Genomic DNA, 24,528 nt, shown 5'->3' with positions numbered 1-24,528 from the left:
AAACAGAAGAGACAATCATTGATTGGGAAAAAATGGAGGGAAACTCATTCAACATGGACCGATCGGGGTTCGCTTTTGAAACAGGATTCATTCTCCCCCTTTGTTCCAGCTCTATAACTTTTGTCCACGTGGTCCCCCCGCCTTTCCCCCCTCAATATATCAGAGAAATCCATGCAGTCATTAAATGTTATAAGCCTTGTGTAATGTCACAAATTGTCCCTTGAAGGGAAAACACACAAATGGGATGGGGATTGGGGGGGGGGGGGGGTGAAGAAAGACAAAAACACTTGGAGAGAGCGCCAAAAATAGAATAGATACTTTATTGTCCATTTTTACAACAGAAGTTGATTGATTTGCTGTCACAATACCCAACCTTACACACACACACACCCACAAGGTCCGGGGAAGCACAGCGTCAGCCACAGAGCAGCGTCACCAGAGCAATTGTAGGGATTAAGTGCCTTGCTCAAGGACACAGCGGCAGAGAATAACCCGTGAGGATAGAAGAGGGAGAGGCACTGCGCCGACGTCTACGTGTGCATGGTGGTTTTCAGATGGAAGGCATTGGTAAGAAGAGGGGGATGAAGGAGGGGTAAAGGGAAGGCAGGATTCACACGTGGATTTGGCGGCATTTCAGTATCTCGTCTTGCGCTTGTTGTCCGTCCCTGAAGAGGCCAGCTCAATAATAGAAATACACTGCAAGGGAGAAGATGAGAGACCATGTACAGTGCCTTCGGAAAATATTCAGACCCCTTCCCCCTCTGCCACATTTTGTTACGTTACAGCCTTATTCCGAAAAATGATTAAATACATTTTTCTCAATCTACACAATACCCCGTAATGACAAAGTGAAAACAGGTTTTTAGACATTTTTGCAAGTGTATTAAAAATAAAAAAAATACCTTATTTACATAAGTATTCAAAGACTTTGTTATGAGACTCAAAATTGAGCTTGGGCGCATCCTGTTTCCTGTTTCTACAACTTGGAGTCCACCTGTGGTAAATTCAATTGATTGGACATTATTTGGAAAGGCACACACCGGTCTATATAAGGTCCCACAGTTGACTGCATGTCAGAGCAAAAACCAAGCCATGAGATTGAAGGAATTGTCCGTAGAGCTCCGAGACAGGATTGTGTCGAGGCACAGATCTGGGGAAGGGGTACCAAAACATTTCTGCAGCATTGAAGGTCCGTGGCCTCCATCATTCTTAAATGGAAGAAGTTTGGAACGACCAAGGCTCTTCCTAGAGCTGGCTACCCGGCCAAACTGAGCAATCGGGGGAGAAGGGCCTTGGACAGGGAGGTGACCAAGAACCCGATGGTCTCTCTGACAGAGCTCCAGAGTTCCTCTGTGGAGATGGGAGAACCTTCCTGAAGGACAACCACCTCTGCAGCATTCCACCAATCAGGCCTTTATGGTAGAGTGGCCAGACGGAAGCCACTCCTCAATAAAAGGCACATGACAGCCCGCTTGGAGTTTGCCAAAAGGCACCTAAAGACTCAGACCATGAGAAACCAGATTCTCTGGTCTGATGAAACCACGACTGAACTCTTTGGCCTGAATGCCAAGTGTCACATCTGTAGGAAACTAAGCACCATCCCTACGGTGAAGCATGATGGTGGCAGCATCATGCTGCGGATATGTTTTTTAGAGGCAGGGATTGGGAGACTAGTCAGGATCGAGGAAAAAATGACCAGAGCAAAGTACAGAGATCCTTGATAAAAACTTGCTCCAGAACGCTCAGGACCTCAGACTGGGGTGAAGGTTCACCTTCCAACAGGACAACAACCTTAAGCACACAGCCATGACAACGCAGGAGTGGCTTTGGGACAAGTCTTTGAATGTCCTTGGGTGGCCCAGCCAGTGCCCGGACTTGAACCCTATCTAACATCTCTGGAGAGACCTGAAAATAGCTGTGCAGCGACGCTCCACATCCAACCTGACAGAGCTTGAGAGGATCTGCAGAAAATAATGAGAGAAACTCCCCAAATACAGGTGTGCCAAGCTTGTAGCATCATACTCGAGGCTGTAATCACTGCCAAAGTAAAGGTTCTGAATACTTATGTAAATGTGATGTTTTTTTTATACGTTTGCAAAAATTTCTAAAAACCTGTTTTTGCTTTGTCATTATGGGGTATTGTGTGTAGATTGATGAGGGGAAAAAATTATTTCATCCATTTTAGAATAAGGCTGTAACGTAACAAAATGTGGGAAAAGTAAAGGGGTCTGACTACTTCCTGAATGAACTGTAAATATCACAGAGTAAACAGTTGTTTCCTACTTTTGACATCAGACTACAGCAATACAAAAATAAATGTGCATGTATTTCACAAAACTCAAGTGAAGCAGACTTCGTCTGTAAGTGAAAATGTATACTGAACAAAAAATATAAAACGCAACGTAAAACAATGGCAACGATTTTACTAAGTTACAGTTGATATAAGGAAATCAGTCAATTGAAATGAATAAAGTAGGCCCAAATCTATGGATTTCACGACTGGGCAGGGGCACAGCCGTGGGTGGGCCTGGGAACGCATAGGCCCACCGACTTGGGAGCCAGGCCCAGCCAATCAGAATGAGTTTTTTCCCCTACAAATGGCCTTTATTACAGACATAAATACTCCTCAGTTTCATCAGCTGTCCGGGTGGCTGGTCTCAGACAATCCCACAGGTGAAGAAGCTGATGTGGTGGTCCTGGGCTGGCGTGGTTACATCAAATTTGTGGTACATGTGGTTTGCGGTTGTGAGGCCGGTTGGACAAACTGCCAAATTTGCTAAAACGACGGATGTCTCAAAACTTGAGACATCTGTGGCATTGTGTTGTGACAAAACTGCAGATTTGAGTGGCCTTTCATGCTGTTTAATCAGCTTCTTGATATGTGTAACCGATGTGAAATGGCTAGTTAGTTAGCGGTGGTGCGCGCTAGTAGCATTTCAATCGGTGACGTCACTCGCTCTGAGACTTGAAGTAGGGTTTCCCGTTGCGTTGCAAGGGCCGCGGCTTTTGTGGCGCGATGGGTAACGATGCTTCGTGGGGTGTCAGTTGTTGATGTGTGCAAGGGTCCCTGGTTTGAGCCCGGGTTGGGGCGAAGAGAGGGACGGAACCTACACTGTTACTTATGCCACATGTCAGGTGGATGGATTATCTTGGCAAAGGAGAAATGCTCACTAACAGGGATGTAAACACATTAGTGCACAACATTTTATGGAAAAGCTTTTTGTGTGTATGGGAAATTTCGGTGATCTTTTATCTCAGCTCATGAAACATGGGACCATCACTTTACATGTTGCGTTTATATTTTGATTCAGTATAGCTATATATGGTACTTACAGAAGACAACTCCAACACATATGACTCCTATGATTCCCATTATTATCATCATCTGGAGAAAAAAAAAAGAAACGATATAAAACCTTCAAATATGAACACTTCTATATTATCTCTAACACATTTCTGTATCATTTTTAATCTGGAGAGGGCTGAATCAAATCCCTTCAATGTTACTCTCTCATCATGACAGCTGTAACCTTGCTCTTTGCATATACACTACATGACCAAAAGTATGTGGACACTTGCTCATCGAACAACTCTTTCCAAAATCATGGGCATTAATATGGAGTTGGTCCCCCCTTTGCTGCTATAACAGCCTCCACTCTTCTGGGAAGGCTTTCCACTAGATGTTGGAACATTGCTGCGAGGACTTGCTTCCATTCAGCCACAAGAGCATTAGTGAGGTCGGGCACTGATGTTGTGCGGTTAGGCCTAGCTCGCAGTTGGCGTTCCAATTCATCCCAAAGGTGTTCGATGGGGTTGAGGTCAGGGCTCTGTGCAGGCCAGTCAAGTTCTTCCACACCGATCTCGACAAACTATTTCTGTATGGACCTCGCATTTCTGTATGGAGCAAACTGTTGGGTTTCCATGGCCAAAAAGTTGGAAGCACAGAATTGTCTAGAATGTAATTGTATGCTTTAGCGTTAAGATTTCCCTTCACTTGAACTAAGGGCCTAGCGCAAACTATGCTCGGCCATGGAAACCCATTTCATGAAGCTCCCGACGCTTCAGCACTCGCCGGTCCCGTTCTGTGAGCTTGTGTGACCTACCACTCCGCGGCTGATCCGTTGTTGCTCCTAGACGTTTCCACTTCACAATAACAGCACTTACAGTTGAGCGGGGCAGCTCTAGCAGGGCAGAAATCTGACGAACTGACTTGTTGGAAAGGTGGCCTACTACGATAGTGCCATGTTGAAAGTCACAGAGTTCTTCAGTAAGGCCATTCTACTGCCAATGTTTATCTATGGAGATTGCATGGCAGTGTGCTCGATTTTTATACACCTGTCAGCAGCGGGTGTGGCTGAAATAGCCGAATCCACTAATTTGAAGTGGCTTCCACATACTTTGTATATATAGTGTATATTGCTTGCTGTTGCTTCTCTCCATCTCTCTCATGGTTATTTACAATGTACAGTAGATCAGCTACTGATCATAAACAGATCAAACTGTAATGCGTTACATAGGCCGGGATTCAATCCAAGAGCAGCGGACTGGAAAGGTCAACCTTTTAAAAGGCAATTTCCAAAGCAAAATGCATGCACATGTCGGTTCAAGCGTAAATTACCTTTAAAAGTCTGCTCTATAATGTCCCTTGGATTGAATCCCAGCCATAGTAAACTCAGCAAAAAAAGAAACGTCCCTTTTTCAGGACCCTGTCTTTCAAAAATAATTCGTAAAAATCCAAATAACTTCACAGATCTTCATTGTAAAGGGTTTAAACACTGTTTCCCATGCTTGTTCAATGGACCATAAAGAATTAATGAACATGCATCTGTGGAACGGTCGTTAAGACACTAACAGCTTACAGACGGTAGGCAATTAAGGTCACAGTTATGAAAACTTTGGACACGAGGCCTTTCTACTGACTGAAAAACACCGAAAGAAAGATGACCAGGGTCCCTGCTCATCTGCGAGAATGTGCCTTAGGCATGCTGCAAGGAGGCATGAGGACTGCAGATGTGGCCAGGGAAATACATTGCAATGTCTGTACTGTGAGACGCCTAAGACAGTGCTACAGGGAGACAGCACGGACAGCTGATTGTCTTCGCAGTGGCAGACCACGTATAACAACACCTGCTGCACAGGATCGATACAGCCGAACATCACACCTGCGGGACAGGTACAGGATGGCAACAACAACTGCCCGAGTTACACCAGGAACGCACAATCCCTCCATCAGTGCTCAGACTGTCTGCAATAGGCTGAGAGAGGCTGGACTGGGGGCTTGTAGCCTGTTGTAAGGCAGGTCCTCACCAGACATCACCGGCAACAACGTCGCCTATGGGCACAAACCCACCATGGCTGGACCAGACAGGACTGGCAAAAAGTGCTCCTCACTAACGAGTTTTGATTTTGTCTCACCAGGGGTGATGGTCGGATTCGCGTTTATCGTCGAAGGAATGAGCGTTACACCGAGGCCTGTACTCTGGAGCGGGATCGATTTGGAGGTGGAGGGTCCGTTATGGTCTGGGGCGGTGTATCACAGCATCATCGGACTGAGCTTGTTGTCATTGTAGGTAATCTCAACGCTGTGCGTTACAGGGAAGACATCCTTCTCCCTCATGTGGTATCCTTCCTGCTGGCTCATCCTCACATGACCCTCCAGCATGACAATGCCACCAGCCATACTGCTTGTTCTGTGCGTGATTTCCTGCAAGACAGGAATGTCAGTGTTCTGCCATGGCCAGCGAAGAGCCCGGATCTCAATCCCATTAATCACATCTGGGACCTGTTGGATCGGAGGGTGAGGTCTAGGGCCATTCCCCCCCAGAAATGTCTGGGAACTTGCAGGTGCCTTGGTGGAAGAGTAGGGTAACATCTCACAGCAAGACCTGGCAAATCTGGTGCAGTCCATGAGGAGATGCACTGCAGTACTTAATGCAACTGGTCGCCACACCAGATACTGACATTTACTTTTGATTTTGACCCCCCCTTTGTTCAGGGACACATTATTCCATTTCTGTTAGTCACATGTCTGTGGAACTTGTTCAGTTTGTGTCTGTTGTTGAATCTTGTTGTGTAAATATTTGTATGAACAAATGTGAAATTTGCTGAAAATAAACGCAGTTGACAGTGAGAGGACGTTTCTTTTTTTGCTGAGTTTATAAACAAAAGCACTATAATACTGCTGCGGCACGTCCCATGTGGATTATACGCCAGGAAGACATAAGCATGACCATGACACTACTGCAAGTCAATCATCAAATCACATTCATTTCTAAAAGACCTTTTTACATCAGCAATGACCTAAACAGGTACACCGGTGTGATGTAGTTTATGCCTGTATGGCAAAGAATGATTCCATTTCAGAGAGAGGTTAGCCGTGATGAATATTATATTACAGCACAAGAGAGGAGAAAAATACAAATAAACTATTGGGGCGGAGACTGGATGACAGATTATACAAGGGGATCGTGAGCGAGAGGGCGAGAGAGAGAAGAGAGAGGAAGGGAGGGTTAGTACATAACAGAGGAAGAGAGGAATAGAGGGAGCATTAGAGTGAGAGGGAGAAAGGGATGAGCTGTAGGGGTTACATCACGAGTCGAGCCACAGCTGAGTTTATAATCCTGCATCACACTGTAATCCAGATTGGGATTTCTAACCACTCCCCCTCCTCAATGGACACACGTGATTGGACGGGCGACGGGACAGCCATCTGTGCTCAAAAGCAGAGGGAGGGGGGGGGTGGTTGGGGGTTGGTTGAGGGTTTATAAATTCATGCTGTGAGAAAGGTGGATTGAAGCATGGTTGATAGAAGGTTCTACATTTTGTGTCTGGTAAGGGCTCTACTCAATCCGTATCGCCGAAGTTCAACGTTACAGCGTGACTGAAATTTCAAGGCAATGTTCCCGTGTTAGCGGCTGCATTCACAATAAAAAAAGCGTTGCATATGTCGGCTCAACTGGAAATTCAAGTTACATTTCTACTGTGCAATCTAACACTTCAGCGATACAGAGTGAATAGAGCCCTAAGTGAGGTCACAGGAGAAAGGAGAAAACAAAGGCCTAAGATGGTAGTTGTAGGGGCAAAGGGTCACATAGACTGGCAGGATTTGCACTTTTGGGAATGTTCTGTTGGTTCCATATTCTGTTGGTTCCAGGTAAGCTCAGTCAAGCGCAGCTAAAGTGAAGGATTTCAAATACTGTATGAACCCAGGTCTGATATGTTGGAGAGAGAGAGTTCTCTCTGTATAGGGACATCATTTGTATAAAATGTCTGAGCACTGTGGAAATACCCCAATACCTTATCATGATATACAGTTAGTGTGTGACTGCCATGGTATGGTAGCCTGCACTATGCAAGCCTAAGCATAAAACAGCAAACTCACTTTATAATTAAAGAGTGACCTATGTGAAGGTTATTTTACAAATGACTCCTGCTTGTGTGAAGAGTTGCATGAGACCTGAAGACTTGTGTTAGCCCCCTGAAGTAATGCCTAGGCATTAACTCAGAGGGCTAATACAGACCTGCGGCGTGTAGGAGAACCGGGTTTGACCCCAGTCGGGCGCACACGCACAAACACGAACCTTGAGGTTTTTCCACCAGTACTTGTTCTTCAGCTTGGCAGCACTGCTCTCGAACTGTGAGGCCCCGGCTTGCAGCGCGTCGGCCCTGTCGTCCAGCTCCGACAGTCTCTGATCCCTCTCCAACACCTTGTCCACGTTCACACGCATGATGTCCACAACCTATAGGTGACAGGAGTGGAAAGGAGAGAACAGTCAGCATCATGCTAGTTTGGCCTTATCAGACCTCAACACTGTATTTCTTGTTGATGAAGAAACCTACAGGTATCTGCCAAAATAAAGGAAACACCAACATAAAGTTTCTTAATAGGGCGTTGGGGCACCACGAGGCAGAACAGCTTCAATGCACCTTGGTATAGATTCTACAAGTGTCTGGAACTCTATTGGAGGGATGTGACACCATTCTTCCACGAGAAACTCCATAATTTGGTGTTTTGTTGATGGTGGTGGAAAACGCTGTCTCAGGCACCGCTCCAGAATTTCCCATAAGTGTTCAGTTGGGTTGAGATCTGGTGACTGAGACGGCCATGGCAGATGGTTTACACCATGTTCATGCTCATCAAACCATTCGTGACCAATAGTTCCCTGTGGGGGGCATTGTCATCCTATGGGGGCATAGTCATGGTAGCCAAAATAATAGCCTGCCCAACATTTTTTTTATACATGAGCCTAAGCACGATGGGATGTTAATTGCTTAATTAACTCCTACACCACACCTGTGGGGAAGCACCTTCTTTCAATAGACTTTGTAGCCCTCATTTACTCAAGTGTTTCCATTATTTTGTCAGTTACCTGTAGAACGTCTGCAGTGGAGGCTAGCATTGCCCCGAATGGTCAGGAAATGAATTCTGACAGAGTAGAAGTAATGTGAACTTTTAACTGCCAATGTCAGTAATGTACGGTAGACGGTAAGGGCAGGACAGAGTCGACATTACCCAATGACCAGGTAATCAATCACGTCTGATCAGAACGGATGTTGTGAATCGTTGGTTGAATGCTACGGTATTTCAATAGCAACGTTTTTACCTCTATGGGCCCTCTTCATCCTCATTATGAGTGATTACAAAGGATGTGTAAACCTAAACTTTAAAAATGTTGATGTGACTCACACAGATGGCTAGAGAATACGTCAGGTTGTCTCCCTCTGTGATCAATGTTTCGGCCCCTGTAACCTCTCACTGACTCATCCCTATTTTCTTCGATCATTCTTCCTTTTATGGACCACTCATCCTTTAATCCCATCCTGCCTCCCATCACCTTGCCCATCTTCTCCACTTAGGACCCCCATCCTCCCATCGTTCTTGACTTTGATTTTCATCTTACGTCGTACTACAGTAAAGAGAGTATCCTTTATCCCTTCATTCTTTCCTCTCTTCTTTCCCCTGGCTTTATCCTTTCCTCCTTCCCTCTATTCATACCCTTCATTATCGTTTCCTCCCACCTTCCACCTGGTCTTTATAATAGTTTGCTTCACATATAAGCCTTCTGTACATCCCTGACAGATAAAGGTTGTTTACATGATCGTCTAAATAAATCAATCACACCGACATATCAAAAGAACAACACTTCAAAAACGGTCCTCTTTGAGTCTTACCTCGTCCACCTGTGCCTGTGTCTGCTGTAGTCGTCGGTTACTGGTGAGGTTGGGTGCTGGGGCCGAAGGCCCCCCCTCTCCCTCAGCGGCTCCCGAGGTTCCTGCGTCTGGGGTCGACCTGCGGAGAGAGAGAGAGAGAGAGGCATTATGTTCCTAACAACAGCAACTGACAAAAACCCACCAAAACGGATTATTTGTGTACCTGTTTGACATTTTACTCCATCGTTAGGGAATAAAAACATAACCATTTTGCTGCACGCACATAGACTTTGATTCTATCTGATCTTGCTAAGCCATATAGTAAGTAGGCTATACTAGCATTAGCATCTAAGTGAAGAATAACTGAAGTGGGCCTCTTCAAACACTATTAATAAGCAGTATTTGTCAGTTGTTTTTGTACATCGGCTATGGTATAAAATTGTCCATATGATGTTTAAACTATAAAAGGCAAATCATAGGCCTGTTCTATCATCATGGCTGAGCAAACCCTGACTAAATAACCCCTCGGGTTTGATTTGGTACAGAGCCTGTATTAGACAGGCTTGATTTCCACTGGCAAAATGGAGAGGGATTAGTGGGAAAAAGCCATGAAGGCTGCTCTTAACAAAGATGGATGCATCTTGTTCCAGATAAACAAGCCAGGCAAAGTGCTGTAGGCTAGTGATTAAAAAAAACGATCCAAATTATATATATTTTTTAAACACTACAACACTTCATAAAAGCCAATATGAAGATGAGCACAGTGATGAATATTGACTGAGTCATTGTGAATGAGGCGTTCTACTATTGATATGATGAGACTGACAATAGAGAGACATCTAGCCTAACATTTCATTGTAATAGGCCTGCTTTCTGTGATGTATTTTACTTTTCGGGGAGACTATTGGAATACTAAAATAAATATATAAGAGCAGCTGTTTTAATAGAGCTTTAGCTTAGCAGGACCCTAACCCATAATTGCATTTAGTTGACATTACCAAAACAAACACTTTCTCTAACATCCTAAAATCATTATTTAACACACCGTATCTCTATCAGACACTATTTTAGAAATACATCGTATACATTTAGCTGAATTAAAAAACAGGATACAATTCAGTTTACTCACATGTCGATGGTAGCTGCTTTATACTAAATAATCCGCTTTCAAGGGAGAGAGGAGAGGGAGGGCTCGCACAGTGAGCGAGAGAGAGAGAGAGCGAGAGAGAGACTATAGTTATGTTTGTGAAAGTAGTACTGTACACAGACAAGGGACTTTTGGTTCAGTACTCCGTAGGAATCCAGACGTCTTCTGTCACTTTGGTCCAATTTATTCCAAACTCTCTACTGAAACAACTGCGAGGGCTCGCCTGTGGAAAATGTCGATGAGCCTTTGACGCACGACTCGCAGTCGGCAAGCCTACAGAGTGATGCAGCAGGTTCCCTGTATGTGACCGTCCCAATCGATAGTTGTATAAACACTTCTAAATGAAGTCAAAACTCTAGATCCAAAGTTTTTGGATTGATATAGTCGACTACTGAAAAATATAGCCAGTGGAAATGATCACTTGCTTGTCGCCACGAGAAAAGTGCGCTCTCTCAGAATGTATAATTCCATCAGAAAAACTACAGCTGCTCTGACTTGCTTTTGTGAACCTCTAGGGAGAGCCTACTGCTTTGTCTCGTTTTTCTCAGACCAATGATGCTTGAAAGTAACTCATGTCAGCTTCTAAGAGTAAATCCACTGCAAAACAGAAATGGAACTAGCTCAACATAAAGTGAGTGAGTGTGCGTACACGGGAGTGAGTGCGTCTGTGTGCTGGTTGCTTCGAGCTTATGCATAAGCAAGAAATCCCGTTTAGGCAGCAGATCATTATGAAGTTGAGGTCATCTGTAGTGGTCACGTAGCAGAAAGGCTCTCCAGCAATGACTTCAAAGTCGAGTCATTCGTTTCTTGTTTGGCTTTTAGGAAAGTCTAAATGGAAAGCGAATTATGAAATAATTAGGGAGTATGCGCCCGAGGGGGAAAAATGTTGTCATGGAGATTAATAGAAACAAACAAACTCCAGGGACCAGAGTCTCCTTCAAGATATTTTATTCTGTACACCACTTCCATTAATACATTGACAGATTGTTTCCGGAAACCTAGAGGTTGTTCAGTAACAACAGATACAGTGTATACACAGTCCCAGATAAAATATATTGGTCTCACAGGAGTACACGTCATAGTTTGCAATCATTCTAATCTTCCTTTACAATGCTGCTGTTTGACAAATTCATATTGGAAAATCACCTGCATTTCAAATAATGTTGAGACTGGAACTGTAATGTGTTACTCTTTGACCACATATAATCGTATTATTTCACCGCTGTTACTAATATTCACATTTCAACAGATGGATTTATTTACATTTCGATTTTTTTCAAAAGTTTACTTGCTGAGCTTCTGTACACAGTTGCATGAAGAGGTATGGTAGTCTATTGGTCGCTATGGTGATAGAAGTCTTAAGACTGCTTTTGCTGTGTTGCTTGCTTCTGTACATTCTGCTGTGTTGACTTTTTTTTGTGGTAAAGATTAGAGAAATGACTAGGCAGACATTCATGTTTTTATAATATGAAAGATATGTTTTGAATCCCCAGAGAGGTTGAACAAGTAAACTCTGAATCAATTCCTGCAATTGTCATAGACAGACATACACTACATGGCCAAAGGTGCAGTATGTGGATATCTCTGTTTATTATCATCATGTGTAGGCCTATATATTTCTCCTTTTTCACGCATTTCTGGAACTTTGGCTACCAGCTTTGTGCCTTTTGTGCACTACTTCCACATGCTACACTAAATGACCAAAAGTATGTGGACACCTGCTTGTCGAACATCTCATTCTGAAATCATGGCCGGTAATATGGAGTTGGTCCCCCCCTTTGCTGCTATAACAGCCTCCGCTCTTCTGATAAGGATTCCCACTAGATGTTGGAACATTACTGCGGGGGCTTGCTTCCATTCAGCCACGAGAGCATTAGTGTGGTCGGGCACTGATATTAAACTTCATCCCAAAGGTGTACGATAGGGTTCAGGTCAGGGCTCTGTGCAGGCCAGTCAAGTTGTTCAACACCGATCTCGACAAACCATTTCTGTATGGACCTCGCTTTGTCCACGGGGGCATTGTCATGCTGAAACAGGATAGGGCCTTCCCCAAACTGTTGCCACAAAGTTTGAAGCACAGAATTGTCTAGAACGTCATTGTATGCTGTAGCGTTAAGATTTTCACTGGAACTAAGGGGCCTAGCCCGAACCATGAAAAACAGCCCCAGACCATTATTCCTCCTCCACCAAACTTTACAGTTGGCACTATGCATTCAGATAGGTAGCGTTCTCCTGGCATCCGCCAGACCCAGATTCATCCGTCGGACTGCCAGATGGTGAAGCGTGATTCATCACTCCAGAGAACGCGTTTCCACTGCTCCAGAGTCCAATGGCGGCGAGCTTTACACCACTCCAGCCAACGCTTGGCATTGCGCATGGTGATATTTGATATTAGGCTTGTGTGCGGCTGCTCAGCCATGGAAACCCATTTCATGAAGCTCCCGACGAACAGTTATTGTGCTCAGCAACGGGTGTGGCTAAAATAGCCGAATCTACTCATTTGAAGGGGTGTCCACATACTTTTGTATATATAATGTATATATGGTCTAGCCCACTGCTAAGGCATTCCCAGGAGTCAATGTGAATGTTTGATACACAGACAAATAGTCATATTGCCAGAAGTAGTATATAACCCATCAATTTGATTCTGCGCAAAACGGTGTATCTCAGAAGCACACGTGTCATTTTAAACCCTGCACAAAATAATATCTACAGACAGAGGTAACCAACATACATGCACACCAACAGGTATACTAGCTTTTTGTGTATCCATGAGAACACCCAAAGACACTCTCAATACAATGGACACCTTTTCAGTCATACTGTCTGAAATCTCTTTCTGAAAATCTCTTACATGGCTTCCTCTTCACAGTGTACATTTACATGTTATTTACATTCAGTAGGCTAACAGCTAGTAAAGGTGTTACATTTGAGCATTTTTACACAGCGTTACAATTACTGTTGAATACAGATCATTTTGTGCAACTTTATATGTGCAGATTTACAAACTGTACAATGTAGAGGGGGGGGGGGAATGTTTTTACAATACGCTTTCAGACATCAACAAACAAAGGAGCGGCCCGATTGAATCGTGTGGTTGAAATGTAAAGGTAATTTCCAATTGAGCCGACATACGTAGCGTTTACCGTGAATGCGGTCTCCGCGAACACAGAAACCTTTGAATGTCAATCGTGCTGTAACGCTGATATTCTGCGCGGATTGAATCGAGCCCTAGACGTGATTGTTGTTTACGTTTTCTACAACTGTAAACATTGAGCGTGTTCAAGTGCGATGAAACTGTGCCACAACCACAGACAACCACAGAGCTCACAAAGCAAATGGGGTTTTAACACACTAGGTGGTCTACCCGTGCTCAGATAATGAAGGTCTCGCGCTACGTAAAACTTGTCACCGAGTGACCTTGAACGAGCTCCTAAAGCAGTTATTCGCCTGCTAGCTGTGTTTTATTGTCCTGAACAGAATTAATATCTACTGTGCTTGTCCCTTTGTCAGAGGCATTTAAACTCATACCTCTTAGGCTCTACATTTAAAAAAAAGCGCACAAAAACGGCAGTCTGATTCACCGTTGGTTAATCAGAGAGCTTTTTTTCCCATTGCAGGTCACTGCTGGCTGGGTATGTATACACTTGCATTGAGTGAGTGCTTTTATAGGACGTGTTTATGTGGGTTGTGATATCAACAGTATCCCGGGGTCTACGTGCAGTATGCTCCTGTGTTTGGTTCTAGTTTGGGATTACAGCAATGTGCACGACCGTACAAAGCTAATGGTCCCAATGGTTTTCTTTTAACTCTAAACTTTGGAGAATAATTATACCTATGGCTTTTGTGAATTGTCTTTGCAAAACGACATAATATTATGCTGGGCATTTCATCTAAAAAAATATCAACTGTCATACTTTCATTGTCGCAATTGTAATAGAAAATAAATTAATAAATAGCAATAAAAATAAGTTATTTATTTATTTAAAAAAAAAATACTGTAGCTATCTGAATTTCAATGACGAATGAAAAAGGGATGAAATAAATAAAGTGCATGAATATGTAACCAAGCAAAATAAATAACAATAAAGTTGTGAACCTCTCTGTTAATAACATGTTGTGTACATACAAATGTTGGGAACCTCTGTTAATAACGTGTACATACGAATGTTGGGAACCTCTGTTAATAACGTGTGTACATACAAATGTTATGAATCTCTGTTAATTACATGTTGTGTACATACGAATGTTGTGAACCTCTGTTAATAACATGTGAACAAACGAATGTTGTGAACCTCTGTTAATAACATGTGTACATACGAATGTTGTGAGATTGATTAAAACGGCTTTACATCCATTCATCTTTCTATATGTTTCTCAGAAATTGTATCCATACTTTCAAAAAGGGAAAATGGAATGAGAAGGATATTAACTATAAATAAAATAGATTTTCATAGATGCTATCAAGAGCTAGACCCTTTCCCTTTAGCAAACTGTAAATGTTAATTTTGTTCAAATGTGACAGTACTAGATAATGACTTATCCTGTGCAATGTTTTTGCTAATGGTGCATTTTTTTGTTTGCCTTCAAAAATTCTGCTGATGTTTCAAGTCTGTAAATGCAATGTAACATAAGGCATTTGTTCCACAAAAACTGTGTGCAAATTGTTTTCGATTGGATCTTGATACATATAGCAAGATCAATGGGCAAACTTAACAAAAAGGTATATATTTTGATCGTTCATATCATAGAAATATCACAATGTTAAGAAATCCAATTGATTTCCTTATTCTAAGTGCCATTTAGTCCTACCACAAGAGGGCAGTGGTGACTTATGGCCCTGGAAAGAGTCTGCTGGCTTTACATAATTTATGGCAAAAAAATGTAAACTGGTTTTACATCATTTATGGCAAAAAAATGTAAACAACAGCACTATCCAGACTATGGTACATCTACAGGGCATCATCAGTAAGGGTTAGGACTTCCTCCATGGTAAGTGAGGGACGGTACCACTATTAACCTTGGTGTCACAGTAGGGTTCATCACTTTCAGAGTCTGCGGGTGGGGACACCTTATTCCTCTCCTTCTCTCCGTCATCAGAGTCTTCCATTACCGCAGTAACGAGAGGGGGAGATTTCCTGAAAGGGAGACGGAGAGGCGGAGTCAATACAACCGGCAATGACCTTGAGACAAGACGACTCGAACAGTCCGTGCTCATTGCCTGGTCCCAAAGCTGTTTGTGCCGTCTTGCCAGCTCCTATGGTCATTGGCGTTATAATGATCATAGGAGATGGCAAGACGACACAAACAGATCTGGTTCCAGGCTACCATACTCACAGACAGGTCAATGTAATGGCATATGAAATCTATCACTATCAGTACAGTTGGGAGAATTAAAGAGTTAACTTTTACTGTAACTAATTTGTAATAGATGCATCACCAGCACATATTTCACACATTAAGAATTGTATTTCGTTACATGGGTTACTGTTCGATGATTACGAATGAACTAGGTGCTTGGCATCACCCTGCGAGAGGAGTCACAGTTACAGCATAGATCTCATTCCTCTCGTCTTTTCACCTCTTTCTGGTGTCTAATACCAGCCGTATCTCTAGGGTGTCTCTTTGACTGTTTGGATATCTCATACAGGTATCTCATACTGATATCTCATACCTAGGGCATCTTTTTGAGCGTTTAGAGTGTTCAGCACCATGCGGAGGTGTCTGATACCTGTCTCCACTCTGGGTGATGAGTCTCCTGCACGTCTCCATCTGCACGTCCAGGCCTCGCTTCATGGAACACATCTCCATGTACTCGTGCAGGTGTCTGTTCATGTCACTCTTAGCCGTGGCCAGCTCCAACTGCGGGGAACCAACGTAAGACATTCGCTCCGGTTTAAAATTGTCACCACAACATAGTTATTTTTTGGGGGGGGGGGGGGGGGGGGCAGGATCTTTGCAAATGCAAAACCAAAGGCCGCAGTCATTTACATAAATCTTTTCTTATTTTTCGGTGTTTGCTTTTTGGTTGATTGCATTTGTACTTATCGTGGCCGTGGGGAACAGAGAATTTAGCAATTTAGTTAACAAGAGGACGACTTCTGGAAAGGAGTTCTATTCAAAGAAAAAGACTATACTACCTTCAATTTGTTACTTCAATTTAACTTATCATCTGCACAGGAACTCATTTCAACAGTGACTCATGTAAGCATATAGAATGACCGTCTTGTTTATTTCCATAATATAATAATCCCAGAGAAAGTTCTATGTATTTATGGCTCTGTTTACAGCAGTGCTTCATCGCTCTCTGCAGACTTTATAAATAGCCTTCTCATGCAGCAAAGCCCTCATATTGTACAAATAGCAGCGGGAAAACTGGTACTTAGAGAAGGGCTTTGTGTGTGTGTGTGTGTGTGTGTGTGTGTGTGTGTGTCTCACCTCGATCTGGTCGATGGTTTCCTGATACTCCTTCTCTCTGGTCTGGAAGAGAGACTCTGTGTCCTGTATTACCTTTTCTATGGACTCCTCCTGCTGCTGCTGCTGCTGTTGTGTGTGTGTGTGTGTGTGTGTGTGTGTGTGTGTGTGTGTGTGTGTGTGTGTGTGTGTGTGTGTGTGTGTGTGTGTGTGTGATGTGAGCGAAAGAGAGAGAGAGAACATTGTTTTGTGCTAATTTGCCTAATATAAATGAGATGAAAAGAACTTCAATCAGTATATGGAAATCTAAAACACTTCCCATCCATTGCCCTGCCTCTTTTTTTCTGATATTGTCTACAGATTTTTTTTTAAATTGTCACTATTATTTAAATTGTCCACTCATGACTAACCAGATTGTTATTGGGAATGAGAATGACTAACAGTACCGGGGTAAATCAAGATAAGTGTGTGTGTGTGTGTGTGTGTGTGTGCTACCAGCTTATCTACATTACACTGTGATCCAGGGATCAGGACATGCCAATGTCACAGTCGTACATGGAATGTGTTAAGTAGGACACAGACACACAGATATGGCAGCCCAACCATAAGAATGATTGACAAGCAGGAAGTACAGTGGCTTTGGTTAAAACATGCCCTTTAACACAGTTCTGGGATCAGCTTAGCCTAGCCAGCTCCTAACATTAACCATTACATTGGTAAATACACAACTTATCTTAGATCAGCCAATGTCTACCGGCAAGTATAGTGGCTTACCTCTCCCTGTGTCTCCACTGCCCCCAGAGTGTATCCTGGGAAATCCTCCCACAGCAGCAGAGTCTCCTCAGTCTCCTCCCAGGCCAGGCTGTCACAGTCGTCCTCGAACTCACACTCCCTCCTGCAAGACCAACAATAGTATGGCTTACCAGTTGTACATCTATTTATAGTTCACTGGCCGACTCTGATCCACTCACGTCTTACAAGTGACAGACTCTAGTCCTGGAGATCGGCAGTGTGTAGGATTTTTATCCAGCCAAACTCTTAACAGTCCTGATTCAAAGAACCATGGTCTGAAATTTAGACCACAAGCTTTTGTATCAAGTGTGTTAGTGCAGAGTGGCTCTCCAGGTGTGACGTTGGAGACCATATCCTAAATAGTTAAAGAGCAGCCAGAGAACTCACAACTGGTTCAGCATCCTCTGCATTTCCTCGTTGATCTGATTGGCTGATGTGCTACATGACTCCTCATCCTTGCCCGCCTCGCTCTCAGAGATGCTGGTTGGTTCGTCCCCGTCGCCGCCTTTAACCGATTGGGCCGCCTGTTTCCGGGGCCGGCGGGTCAGAGTGGAAGGAGGTGTGGCCATCTGCTAGATAAAGGTGTAACAACTGTGTAATAGCAGTGTAATAAAGGTGTAATTAACATGGTTATTAAGGTATAATAACACAGGTATGAGTTGACCTAGAAGATATGAGTGGACTTGCCTCCACAGAGTCGATCACGCCGTAACTATACTAATTAGCTAGAGTTAGCTTACCCTGGAAAAATCCTACACGTAACCATTACGGTGGTAAATGCTAAGTTGTACTTAAATCCGTGTCTAGGGGCTACTTAACAGATAGTATAGTTAGTAGTATAGTGGCCTATGAGCGGTCCTGACCTGGAAGATCTGGATCATGTCTTCACAGTTCCTCTGCTGGGCCACGTCACACAGGCGAGCTGTGATGTCGATGCGTCTACAGATGTCCATGTCCACCTTCATGGCCTTCTCCTGGATCTTACTGTCCAGATCCGACAGGTTCTGATAGAGAGAGAGGAGAGGAGAGCGAGTGACACTCGCAAAAGGAAATATGTGTTCCCAGATCTTCTTTGTGTTTTCAAAGACATTTCCTAAGTAAACTGTACCAATACCATAAAAGTAGTTTGTTCGAGATTTTTGTTACTCAAAAGCGAGTAGAGCTAAATTCCTATTCCACGCCATCTCTCGTGGGACTACTTTTGAGGTATACAAATCTCAACAACTTTTTGGGGTGAGCTATTCCAACAGTGCTACGAGGGACTCACGTTGCTCATAAGGCCTTTGAAGAGGACCAGCTCAGCTTTCAGCTGTTTCACCCTGAGGGCCAGCTCATCCTGACACACCTCACTCTCCTGGAGGTCCTGTGTGCACAGGACACACACACACACACACACACAAACACACACATACACACACAAAGAGCCTAATTTGCATAGCATGTATGACATAAAATATCTGATTATGAGTATAAGTACACCAAATCAACAAAATGGGTGGGGTATTGAATAGTTCATTTGTAGTTCTGTCTAGCTAAAGTAACAAAATACACTCTCTACTACTGCTTTCCAATCAACCCAGCTGATCTGAGGTGGAATCATCATGTTAGTGTGAAATATTAAAGGGATAATCTGCAGTTCAAACAATAACAAAGCAGTCACCCACCACATTTTTAGGTTAACAGCTTAGGGATGGGGCTGGAGAAATGTAACCAATATCAAATTCATAAACAGTGCTATGGACACAAGGACTGACCATCCATGTGCTCAAATTGATAGTTTGACCATGTTTTAAAGCTATACAGGGGTTGTTTACAATTACATTGTTTACAAACAATGGCGTTAAACACGCTTATGTTCTGAACAAAAATATAAAACGCATCGTGCAACAATTTCTAATATTTTGCTGAGTTACAGTTCATATAAGAAAATCTGTCAATTGAAATGAATTCATTAGGTCATAATCTATGGATTTCACATGACTGGGTGGGGGCACAGCCATGGGTTGGCCTGGGAGGGCATAGGCCCACCCGCTTGGGAGCCAGCCCAGCCAATCAGAATACATTTTTCCCCAAAAAGGGCTTTATTACAGACAGAAATACTCCTCAACACCTCCGTCCCTCCCCCCTCTCTGATGATCCCACAGGTGAAGAAGCTGGATGTGGAGGTCCTGATCTGGTGGCTTATGGTAGAGAAATGAACAGTAAATTCTCTGGCAACATATCTGCAGTCAGCATGCCAATTTCACGCTCCCTCAAAACTTGAGACATCGGTGGCATTGTGTTATGTGACTAAACTGCACATTTTAGAGTGGGATTTTATTGTCCTCAGCATAAGGTGCACCTGTGTAATGATCATGCTATTTAATCAACTTATTGATATGCCACACCTGTCAGGTGGATGGATTATCTTGATAAAGGATCAAATTCTCACTAACGGGGATGTAAACAAATTTGTGCACATTTGAGAGAAATCAGCTTTTTGTGCGTATGGAACATTTCTGGGATCTTTTATTTCAGCTCATGAAACATGAGACCAACAGTTCACATGTTGCTTTCTATTTTTATTTCAGTGTATTTTGGGTTCTGAGGGGGTTAGACAGTTGGACTAACCTCATGAGGTATTTATAGGTTTTATTATTCAAGAATCAATGGCTTTATATCATGAATAAAAAAATGTACGTAGCAGATTGCCCTTTATCATTGACACAGCTAAGGGCTTACCTCCTCCAGCTCAGCCACTTTCTCCTGGAGGTCCACTCTGACTGTGTACTCTTCCTCCCATCTATTGAAACACACACACACACACACACACACACACACACACACACACACACACACACACACACACACACACACACACACACACACACACACACACACACACACACACACACACACACACACACACACACACACACACACACACACACACACACACACACACACACACACACAGACACAGAGAGAGAGAGAGAGATCATATGGATGAGAATGGAGATTGATGAGGAAGTCATCACACACCATCATCACTGTCTCTTCTCTTTTGGGAACAGTATTGACGTCAGTATTCACTGTTATAACGACACTGCTTCCAGACAGCCAGTGTCAAAGACGCAACTTCCACTTAGACACCCAATTTTAGCAGCTCAATCCCACAATTGCCATTATTGTCTATTAGGGTACTCCAGAACCTCAATTATTGCAACCATCTGTGACTGAGGGTAGATAACTATGTCAAAGGCCAAAAATTGTAAAATAGTAACACTGGTTACAAATACCAGAGAGACAGAAATCAGACAGAGAGCCTAATATCATGTACTATAGGCTACAGTGTTGTGTTCATGCGGTTCAATAAAGTTTGACGGTGTTTGAATCCATGTTGTGTGCCTGATCTCCCTTACTCAGCTGTGTTACGCAACAGATGCAGTATGCATGTAGAGCACGCTGCTGCAACACTTACAGAAGGCGAGAAGTGGTGCCATATTGCACATTACCTCGACGCACTGTTATTGGTCTGCTCAGTGAATACAGTAGCCTGTTTTTAATGGTATACTTGGGCATCTTATACTGCAAGTTCTACAAGCCATTAACGGTATACACTTCATAAACTGAATGGAAAATTAAGTTGTATTCCATCTTCCCACAGCCCCCCTGGAAACTCATTAAACAAACACCAATTGTCTGATATTGTATTGTTATGAGACATTTTTTTTTTTTTTATGAGATCCGAGGCAAATGATTGGAAATGTTCCCGTTAAGCCATTTGACCTTCTCAATAAAAGAGAATTAGAGGAGGGTGTTTCGACTGGCGAGTCATAGAGGCTTGTAAACTGAGAGAGATGCCTTGTTGCCATTAACATTCAGACAGTGGACTACAGGCTGTAGGGAAGGTTACTGGTGTCATTTAGTGACGTCAGCGGCTTCTCATGGACGCTGCAGAGGGCGAGTGGCCGTACGGGATGGGTAGAGGGGGGGGGGGGGGGGGGGGTGAGAGAGAAAGAAAGACAACGGAAAAGAGAGTTTGTGTGTGAGAGAGAGAGAGAATAGTGGGAGCGGGAGGTGAGAGAAAAAGAGATCAAGAGATGGAGTGATACAGAGAGAGAGAGGAAGAGAAATAGGGAACGTGAAAGAGAGAGAATAATGTGGAGAGCCTCTGGAGCCACCACTAGCGGTCACAGCTTTCAGCACAGTGCTGCATTGCAGGTGCTGAGACAAAAACGCAGAGGGGCGGAGGAGGGGGAGAGAGAGAGAGAGAGATGGGGGAAGGCCATGTAAGTGACAAAAACAAGTGTACTGCTGACTTCTCTCCAGCCAACTCAGCCCTCTCTAGATAATCCTCCTATTGGATAAGAGATTGGCCAGTGCTGTTCTTCTAAATGCTGTGCTCAACTATGTTTGAACTATGATCCCCTACAAGCATATAGTGAAGCCTTGTCATGCCATATCATTTTGGGAAGTACAGGGGCAATTTGAAGACAAAAAGTAGAGCAGCTAAAAACACTTCAAGGTTTACAGAGTAACCAGAAGCCATCTTATGGAGGATGATGACGAGGATGATGATGGAGGACGATGACGAATGACGACGACAAAAACAGAAACAGATGTCTCTCCATTTCAACTCAGCTCTAAGCTACACAGTACTTCTGCAGCATGATCATCAGCTGGACAGCCATAGAGCCTGAAATATAGCTCTGCCTTATATTACAAGATATGCATGCAACTCATCTAGACCTTGCATGATGATGTAATGTTATTTTCTTGTGTTCTGGGGTGTAATTTGGTATGAAGAAAGCAAAAACACTCAATAGTTGAATGGGCTCAAAATAGGCTACTGTTCGTTGAGATACATTGCACTCCACATTTGTAATAGGAGAACCCACTGTAAATATCTCTAACACAATCATTTTTTCTAGTTTTCTATGACAAGACCCCTTTTATATATCCCCATTCTGACATGAGGTTGGCAGAATGACAGTGAGATGTTATGGTGGCTGTCGCTATAAACAGGATCACTGATTAGTAGACCCAGATGTGTGACTAGAGCAGGGCTGGAACAAAAGCCTCCACACCCCTTCGCTCTCTAGGAGGAGGGTTGGCCAATCCTGGGGTAGGGGTGTTGCCCTAATAATGATGGGCTAGAGAGAGACAATAAATGACATCACACATCAGGCCTACAAGTGACAATAACGTAGGCTTAAGGCCCCAGATCTTTAAACAATGATACTCAAGACTTCTTCATTCATACCTGCGTTTATACTCATCCCTCTCTCGTTTCACCTTTCCCAACACGTTGTACAGGGCCCGTATTTCAGGGGTGATGGTGTCGATTTGAACACCTACTCCGTCCGTTTGGGCACAAGGCACACCCATGTCTGTTACACGCGACTCCCGCCCCGCGCCAAACCTGCGGTCGTGGTTGTAGGACCAAACGGTGCCGGGAAGGAAACGGGGAGGCGGGATAGTAGACATACCAGTCCCAGAACTGACATATTTCTCGTTAATGTTGGATATATTGTTGGAAGTATCAGTAGGGGTTAATAAAGGACTGAGGGAAATATGTGGAGTGAGTTGGTTGGAATTGAGGTTGGAAGTCGAGTCAGTCAGAGTCGAGGTCCTAAATACTGATTTGCTGTTGGACTCAAAGGAGGGAGTTGTAGGCCTGTTGAGTGATGGAGAGAGAAGACCCCCGGGCAGGTATGCAGAGTTATTGACGTTCTGGAGTGGGATATGTCCGGGCCTAACTGCGATGGGCCCTACGAAACCAGTCTGGACTCCCATTTCCTTAGTCAATGGCTTTTTCCCGTGTCCTTCTGAATTGTCCTCATTATTTTCCAAAGCCTGTTGAAGCTGCTTCTCCAAAGCTTTATTCCGACGCTCCAGTTCATGAACTTTAGCCAAAAAGCAACGGAAGCGCAAATTCAAGGTCTTGAGAACACTGATGTTGGAACCCAAGTCGTTACGCAGGTCCATCGCTGCGGGGGGCGGCGGTGCACGGTGCATGTTGTTCTGGTGTAAATAAGCGAGTCCTGAAGGTGGCAGCGAATTTAAGTCCAGGCCAGATATGCCATCTTGTCCAAACCCAGTGTGGTCGCCCAAGATGAAGCCTGAGTCAGCTGCACCGTAGGAGTCTAGGCCTGTCATGGAAGAATCAGAATGGCTCCCCATCTGGTTATGCTGCTGTTGCTGAACCAGGAACGCGTTCTCCCCCAATAATGGATTCATGCTTGAGTATGAAAATCTGAAATGCTCAAAATCCGGCATCAAAACAGACTTCTTAATTTAGCTTGAAAGCTAACTCCTGATGAAAACAATAGCCAACTTGCTCTAAAACTATCCCTAAATAGCCTTAACCTATGACGACTTAGCTTATGCGTTCCACCATGACATAATAAGAAAACCGGAAAACAAATCAAATCATTTATAGGCTATAGGTAAATAGGTGCTATTAAACAAGTAGCCTATTCCAGGTCTTAAAATGAGACGCGCCAGTGATTGAAAGAGCCGCAGCAATCAAGCGGTGAAGGCTACGCAAGCTACCTGGCTGGCCGCAGTGCAACTACTAACTTTGGCGTAGGAGATAAGTCTGCTGAGGAAAACGTGCTGTCGGGACGATGGCCAGGCAGAAATAAACAGGCTACTGCGGTTTTTAACTACCGTCATGACTAGAGTAAACGCGCAATAGACATCCTCATTTTGGATAGGCTACTGCTTGGCTTGAGTGAATTTCCCGACACTTTTAATTGATATCATAATGTGTGTTTAACACCAATGGTATTATTATTTGTTTCAATGATTTTGTTTAAATTCTTTATTTCAATTGACATGGCTCACAATTTAGGAGTTTTACGGCACACTCAGCGTCACTTGGGGACGTCGAGCGTTCGATTCACGAAATGCATTTTGTTTGTCAAATCCCTTTCATTTCAAAATTACACAGAATACATGGAATTATTATGAACATGAACATATACAGTACCAGTCAAAAGTTTGGACCCTCTCATTCAAGGATTTTTCCTTATTTTTGA

General features: G+C 43.6%; 2 protein-coding genes across 4 annotated transcripts; both read right to left on the bottom strand.

Annotated features, from left to right (window-relative positions):
* Nucleotides 1-292: 292 nt before the first annotated feature.
* Nucleotides 293-10,959, bottom strand: LOC106588428 (vesicle-associated membrane protein 1). Its single transcript, XM_014177408.3, has 5 exons — nucleotides 10,280-10,959; nucleotides 9,172-9,289; nucleotides 7,581-7,739; nucleotides 3,334-3,385; nucleotides 293-696 (listed from the first exon to the last, which is right to left on the bottom strand). Coding segments are annotated over exons 1-5 (348 nt in total). The 5' UTR covers nucleotides 10,282-10,959; the 3' UTR covers nucleotides 293-679.
* Nucleotides 10,960-11,228: 269 nt separating this feature from the next.
* Nucleotides 11,229-24,114, bottom strand: LOC106588429 (non-homologous end joining factor IFFO1). Of its 3 annotated transcripts, none has more exons than XM_045709650.2 (9): nucleotides 22,749-24,114; nucleotides 20,225-20,285; nucleotides 18,771-18,866; nucleotides 18,367-18,507; nucleotides 17,891-18,072; nucleotides 17,486-17,606; nucleotides 16,736-16,840; nucleotides 15,972-16,159; nucleotides 11,229-15,435 (listed from the first exon to the last, which is right to left on the bottom strand). In XM_045709650.2, the coding sequence occupies exons 1-9, from the start codon at nucleotides 23,762-23,764 to the stop codon at nucleotides 15,273-15,275; spliced, it is 2,073 nt and encodes a 690-aa protein (XP_045565606.1). In that variant the 5' UTR covers nucleotides 23,765-24,114; the 3' UTR covers nucleotides 11,229-15,272. The 3 variants fall into 3 exon arrangements, with proteins under 3 accessions (XP_045565606.1, XP_082826117.1, XP_082826116.1); XM_082969991.1 differs by having other exon boundaries at nucleotides 16,029-16,159; XM_082969990.1 differs by having other exon boundaries at nucleotides 16,736-16,837.
* Between the last annotated feature and the right edge of the window lie 414 nt (nucleotides 24,115-24,528).

The sequence above is a fragment of the Salmo salar genome, chromosome 27 (assembly GCF_965601325.2).
Source record: "Salmo salar chromosome 27, fSalSal1, whole genome shotgun sequence".
NCBI lineage: Eukaryota > Metazoa > Chordata > Actinopteri > Salmoniformes > Salmonidae > Salmo > Salmo salar.
The sequence above is the reverse complement of the archived record's forward strand: the minus strand, read 5'-3'. Positions and strand labels throughout refer to the sequence as shown.

Coding starts and splice junctions, on each gene's coding strand:
- LOC106588428 (XM_014177408.3), bottom strand. Junction 7,740..9,171: donor CACAGGCACAGGTGGACGAG/GTAAGACTCAAA, acceptor TGTCACCTATAG/GTTGTGGACATCATGCGTGT. Junction 3,386..7,580: donor ACTGGTGGAAAAACCTCAAG/GTTCGTGTTTGT, acceptor TTTTTTCTCCAG/ATGATGATAATAATGGGAAT.
- LOC106588429 (XM_045709650.2), bottom strand. CDS start 23,764: ATGCCGGATTTTGAGCATTTCAGATTTTCATACTCAAGCATGAATCCA. Junction 16,841..17,485: donor CAGTGGAGACACAGGGAGAG/GTAAGCCACTAT, acceptor CACACACAACAG/CAGCAGCAGCAGCAGGAGGA. Junction 15,436..15,971: donor CGCTCAAAAAGATGCCCTAG/GTATGAGATATC, acceptor TCTCCCTTTCAG/GAAATCTCCCCCTCTCGTTA.